The 6,325-nt window shown below is 42.6% G+C and overlaps 1 protein-coding gene across 1 annotated transcript; it reads left to right on the top strand.

Annotated features, from left to right (window-relative positions):
• The first annotated feature begins 268 nt into the window (after positions 1-268).
• On the top strand, positions 269-3,696 carry LOC119576552 (glutamate-gated chloride channel alpha-like). The gene is made up of 7 exons (XM_037924230.1): positions 269-345; positions 490-572; positions 986-1,132; positions 1,296-1,494; positions 2,621-2,725; positions 2,979-3,024; positions 3,390-3,696. Exons 1-7 carry the CDS (start codon positions 269-271, stop codon positions 3,525-3,527), a joined length of 795 nt encoding a protein of 264 aa, XP_037780158.1. The 3' UTR covers positions 3,528-3,696.
• The last annotated feature ends 2,629 nt before the right edge of the window (positions 3,697-6,325 follow it).

Here is a 6,325-nt window from a genome sequence, read left to right on the forward strand (position 1 = left end):
GAGAGAGAAGAGAGAGAGGAGAGAGAGAGAGAGAGAGAGAGAGAGAGAGAGAGAGAGAGAGAGAGAGAGAGAGAGAAAGAGAGAGAGAGAGAGAGAGAGAGGAAGAAGAGAGAGAGATAGAGAGAGAGAGAGAGAGAGAGAGAGAGAGAGAGAGAGAGAGAGATGAAGAGAGAAAGAGAGAGAGAGAGATGAAAAGAGAAAGAGAGAGAGATGAAAAGAGAAAGGGAGAGAGCAGATAAGACACTGACCCCCTTCCCCCCGCAGCCGCATGAGCTCTGCGACTCTCATCCAGCCATTCGGAGGCGTTCAGCTGATGCGCGACGGCAGGGTCTTCTGGGGCCAAATGTAAGTCAAGGCAATCCGTTCCTTTTGGCTAGAAAAAAAGGGGGAAAATCCTTGCACACATTGATTTTCGCCCATCAATCTGCAATGACATGATTAAAACCGAAACTTCTTATTCTTTAGCGGTGATAAACGAGTCTCTTTCAGGTTCGTGATTAAGCTCGGCTGCCCCATGTTCTTCCACGACTTCCCTTTCGACGTTCAAGTCTGCAAGATCGAGATGGCGAGCTGTGAGTCCTTGTCCGTGGACGCGCCCTTGCATGCAGGCTCTCTTAGGCGACCCTAAATCTTAACCTTTGAAGATCTGTATGTGATGTTAGACAGCTTATTATTACCCTTTACTGTCATTATCATTATTATCATTATTATTATCTTTTTGTCATTATCATTATTGCCATCATGATTATTATCAATATCATCATTATCATTAGTATTATTATTATAATTAATGCTATTGTTATTATCATTACTATTATCATTTTGAGCAATATCATTATTTTCATTAGTGTTATCATTATCACTATCACTATCATCCTCTCATGATCACCATTCTCATTATTGGTACCATTTCATGATTACCTAAGCATCATACTCACCACGCTTCCCTCCACCATGGGCCTCCCCGACATTCCCCGTGCGCAAGATTTCCACAGCACCCTCGACATGTCCTTCGCTTGGTATGGGGACGGGATCTCAGCCTCTCCCAACATCCAGAAACTCCTCGGGAATTACGAGTTCGCTTTCGTCCAAGAGAACGTCACTTCCTGCAGTACTGCCGGCTACGTGTTGGGTAAGTGCTCGAGCTGTTCTTACCCGCTCGCCAAACTGTTTATCGTTTGTCCATTTTAAGATGCTATTCGCTTGATTTCCTTAACGCTGATGATATTTTTATGGAGAGAGAAATCTCCGGCTAATACTTGATAAAAAAGGATCTGCTGAGTTCCACCTCCCAGGGAAATACCCTTGCCTTCGCTCCAAGATGACGTTCAAGCGCCGCTACCGCAACTATCTGCTGGGCGTGTACATTCCTTCTTCTCTCTTCGTGGTGGTGTCGTGGGCGTCGTTCTTCTGGCCAGCGGAGGCCATCCCCGCCCGCACCGTGCTGCTCATCACTGCCCTGCTGACCACCATCTCTCTGTACGCCGGCGTCCAGTAAGTCCATACAACGGTCTATTTGTTAGCGCGCTGTACCTGATTTGCTTTATCTAAGATATCAACCAAACTGTGATCAACTTCACAAACTTGCAAACAAATAATCCAAGGACTGTTCCTCTGGGTCTGCTTTAATCGGGATGTCTGAGTAACTTGGAAAAGTGATGCAACTTCGTCTACGTTCAAGAGGAACTCGCAATGCCATACCAAAGATTATCATCATCATGTCTTATCGCGGCAAAACTGTATCTGCTGTAGGGGAGCATCATTTTCTTCCTTCAGATATTTGGTCGGAGCAAACAGGACCCATTTGGCATGCCTGGAGACGTGGATTTCTCCACGCAGACAGTCAGGACTGGTGTTGAGTCTCCATTTATGAAGGTTGTCTTTGTTTGTTCCTACTTTTTCCCTTGCTCCATTTCAAGTTACCCACTCTCTCCTGATGAAGTTAAAACCTAGGGTCTCGTCTAAACTTGGAGGGGCCTCACTGTGTTGCCTCCACACTCCTGCCATCGAGTGCCTCTGCGCCACGAAGCTTTTACGGGACTTTAGTCTGCTCCTCACATCTTGATGTCATGGAGTGAGCCTAGGATCATCCAGCTGTTTGTGCCGCTCAGTTTTTGTGATGGTTTCACGTCGGAAAATGTGGTGGTGGATAATCTGACACGACTTATTCAGCTCTGGGTCAACTGCGTGGGCGTGGTACGACTTTGCCCACACAGCCGTCTGCCTCATGGTTTTAGGGTCAGCTCCCCACCATGTAGTGGCAAGTTTGCTGATGAGATTGTTACGTGGTATAAGTTTTCCTTTCCGTTTATTGACATGCTCTCTGAAGGAAAGAGTTCTGTCGAGAGTGACACTAAGGTAGACTGGGAAAGGATGGTGTTCCAACTCATTGTTATTCCACCTTATTCTAAGCTTTCTACTAGCTTGGTGGTTGTTTAGGTGGAAAGATCTCGGGTTTGCATCGAGGTGCCATTTTTGTATATTTGGAAAGGTTAGTTAAAGCGTCTGATAACCAAAGATTATATTAATTATGGATAATATTTTACTATCTGTAACCCGCACACAGAAAAATCTAAACAGTGTGTGACACAACCCCTAAACAACCGACTCCATTGCGCAGGCAGATGACCCCGGCGGCCAACTACACGCGGGCCATCGACACCTGGTTCTTCGCGTGCATCATGGCCGTGGCGATGGCCTTATTCCAGTACGCAATTATCCTCCAGTAAGTAGTGGAGGGTCATTATTCTATAGAGAGATATTGCATTTCAATATCGGTAATTTTCCCTTACAGCAAGATCTCATCATAGGTGAAAAAAAAATAGTTTATTTATCGAGTCGATACCTCACTTGATTGAGTATTGATGAGAGAGATTTATTTTATTCTTAATATAAAATAGTCTAGAAAAATTAAAAACGTTTGCGTACATCTCTTTGGACTTACATTGTGTGTAGCTGTTGCTTTTTCTCTTATTCAGAATTCGCAATCGGCAGAAACTTGTCGCCAGCACCAGGATTAAACCTGTAAGTATATATTTATGAACAAAGTCGATTTTCGTATTTCCCAGAACACTTTTATGGGGTCTCGATACTATAATTACCAGATATATGTTCTCAGTCAATTCATATAATCAGAGAACATATTTTGACGGAGAATATTTATCGCAATGTATTATTCCACCCATCATAATGATTCTCTGTTCATGGTGACTCTCTTGGGAAAATCACATAATTTTGAAAATGAAGAAGTTGCAATTACAGTGTGCCCAAATTATATCGCCAGATTAATTAAATGCCACGAAATGTACACAGCCCACGTATTCCCAGACCAACATTTCCCTCGACACAACGGAAGGCATAATATTCCTCTTCTTGCTCCTGACTCTCAGATGAATTCCTCGGACTCGACGGACGCGAGAGACTATTGGGTGGCCATGGAGAGGAAGGTCGAGTTGGGCGCCAAGATACTGTACGTGCTCGCCTTCCTCTTGTTCAACCTGGTGTACTGGGTGAGGTATCTGGTGTGAAGAAGAGAGAACGTATAGAATAATACAAAATATGTAGGCAGATAACAAAGGGAGGGAAAGAAAACTTGTTTGTCTTTATCTAACTAACACGTTTTGTCAAGTAACAGCCAGTGGCTGAAAAGAAATCAATTTCTTTTTTTTTCATGTTCAAACACGCTTCACTTTACTCTTGACATAAATATAACAATCCTCATCTGTTTTATTTTCCTGCATATTGTCCTGCTTAAAAGTATTCTATATCTCAAAATATAAGAAATCAGTTCAAGATCAAGGTGAGATTAGTAGCATGTAACAGTGAAAGAGAGAGAGAGAGAGAGAGAGAGAGAGAGAGAGAGAGAGAGAGAGAGAGAGAGAGAGAGAGAGAGAGAGAGAGAGAGAGAGAGAGAGAGAGAGAGAGAGAGAGAGAGAGAGAGAGAGAGAGAGAGAGAGAAATCACCACATGCAAGTGAAGACGAATAAATGAAGCATAAAAACTTTGACTGCGTAATCTAATGAAACTGGAGGCTGATGCAATTTTCATGGACGCCGGGTGCTGTGGTCTGTTACGGAGGCAGATTCATGTGTAAAAGTATTAGTATAAATGCTCTATTAAAAGAGGTAGTGAAATACTACCTGGCATTACTGTTCCTTGTTTTATAAAAGTGCATAATTTTTAGTCTAATCTTCCTTAGGCATCGTCCCTATTATCAGGCTGATCATCCAGACAAGACTTAAACTCGTACATGCATTTAACTTCGTTGCCGCAGTACTGAAATATAACCATACCGCCCTACTTGTCTTGATTAACTGCTCACATTGGAACGGTCCTACGGCAGCAACGCTCGACAGTTGTCAGGGATTTACCTCTGACCTATCTGTTCCCCTGTCCAACCAGTCAACAACAACAACAAAGAAAAGAAGAAAGAAAGAAAGAAAAGAAAAGAAAAGAAAAGAAAAGAAAAGAAAAGGAAAGGAAAGAACGAAAGAAAGAAAAAGAAAAAAAAAAAACGTTGGAGAGGATGGCGCAGGTTGTGCCCCCGTCCTTCCACTTGCATTCTTTCTCAATGAATTCCCATGTCTTGTCCTGTCCCTGCCCCGTTCCACTGACATGAACTACTAGCCCCTCTTTCACCCCTACAATCATCCCTTTCTCATGTCTCATGATTCTCTGCACTATTCTCTCCTTCTGCAGTTTATTCGTAAGCCCAGACAATCGCAGCATACACCTCCATTACTCCTGTCGATCTCATTTGACATTCACACTCAAGCTCTAATACAGCATTTTTTTTCTTTTTTTATTATGCAGCAGCTTAGATACTTCGTGTTCCTGCTGCACACAACACGGTTAGCACAACCACACCTTCGTATAGACCCCTCTTTGCCTCCATGCTTACACTCCCATTTTTTGCTCAGACCCTTCTTTGCCTTTCTTACTGTCTTACAAACTTGCCAAACTGTCTTATCTTCTCATGCACCTCATCACTTCAATTTTACTCATATTTACTTGCAATTTCTGTTTCTTACTGGAAATGGTTTACCTTCTCTACTTCCATCTACCACTTAATTAAAAGCAAAAGCTCTTTCTGAATCATTTTATTTACGTGCCTCACTACTCCATATAAACAGTGACAGCAATGGAAACATCATGCATCCCTGTCATTGCCTTACTGGATCTTCCAACCAAACATTCTCTCTATTCCCAATTATCACATACGACCTGTTATCCTCACAGGAAATTCTATACGAAGTCTGAATCGCTCACACGTTCTTTCTGGACGAACGCCCAAAACACACGCTTCCTTTTCGCATTCCTCTCTTACGACAAATGGCTGATTTACGTAGCCACTTTCATCCTTTAAACCCGTACTGGGCATTCACGCAAAGGCCTTCAATCCTCTCTCTTTTATCTCCTATCACCTTAACAATGCCCATTATAAAACTTTACTTATCAGTCAACAAACTATACTTCTGTTGGTGCTGAAATCTGTCTCCTTTTCTTCTGCAGGTATGATGTATCCACTCCACCTGGCTATGTACGTACATTTAACAACCTAAACGGTCACACTACTGCAGTTTCTCCTTTTTCTTCGGACTGATAATAGCACCACACACCCTTCAACTTTTGAAGCCTTGTCTGACTTCACTGTCCTGTAAAGTACCCCTTGCTTCATTTGATGCACTTGTCTCGTTTGTCTCGTTTAACACCGGTATTCTCGCTACCAATCCTCCTTAAATAATTCAGCAGACGTTCTAAATATTCTGCTCATTATTTCCATCTCTCACTGCTTCTTTTCTCTGCCTAACCTCCTTCCAAAACATTTCGATATTTTCTCAAAATACTCAACCTTCCATTTACTCTTTGTTTTGCCTCCCTTATCTCTTTCACTTCATTTATCTTCACCATCTATTAATTACCCGTCACTTGACCAGCTCTCGAAAGCCTTTTCTTTCCATGAACCACTTTACCTCCTCACACTTTCTCTCACCATGCATTTCCATTGAACACCCCAACAAACACCCTGAAGAACTCGCTTTTTTCCTCGGCCTCCTACTTCCTATCTCTTACTCTCGTCGACTCCGATTTTCTTCTTTCTATGTCATACATAACAGGCTCGCTCTCAGTGTCTGTCTTTAAGTTCTCATATTTCCCGTGCCACTCCCTTCTTTTTGTTGCTCTCCCAGTCTCTCTACTGCTACTCCTGCCAGCAACACACAGCAGAGCTTCAACTCTTCTATTATCCTCTCTCATGCAGTTACATCTATGGTATCTTCCAGTCGGAATTAACTATTTCTCACTATTAACTCCTACTTCATTCTTC

Source organism: Penaeus monodon, chromosome 9 (assembly GCF_015228065.2).
Source record: "Penaeus monodon isolate SGIC_2016 chromosome 9, NSTDA_Pmon_1, whole genome shotgun sequence".
Classification (NCBI taxonomy): Eukaryota; Metazoa; Arthropoda; class Malacostraca; order Decapoda; family Penaeidae; genus Penaeus; species Penaeus monodon.

Excerpts from the sequence above, each read along its gene's own strand:
- LOC119576552 (XM_037924230.1), top strand. The coding sequence starts at position 269 with ATGAGCTCTGCGACTCTCATCCAGCCATTCGGAGGCGTTCAGCTGATG. Across the intron at positions 573-985 it reads CAAGATCGAGATGGCGAGCT|ATTTCCACAGCACCCTCGAC; the intron begins GTGAGTCCTTGT and ends CCCGTGCGCAAG. Across the intron at positions 3,025-3,389 it reads CCAGCACCAGGATTAAACCT|ATGAATTCCTCGGACTCGAC; the intron begins GTAAGTATATAT and ends CCTGACTCTCAG.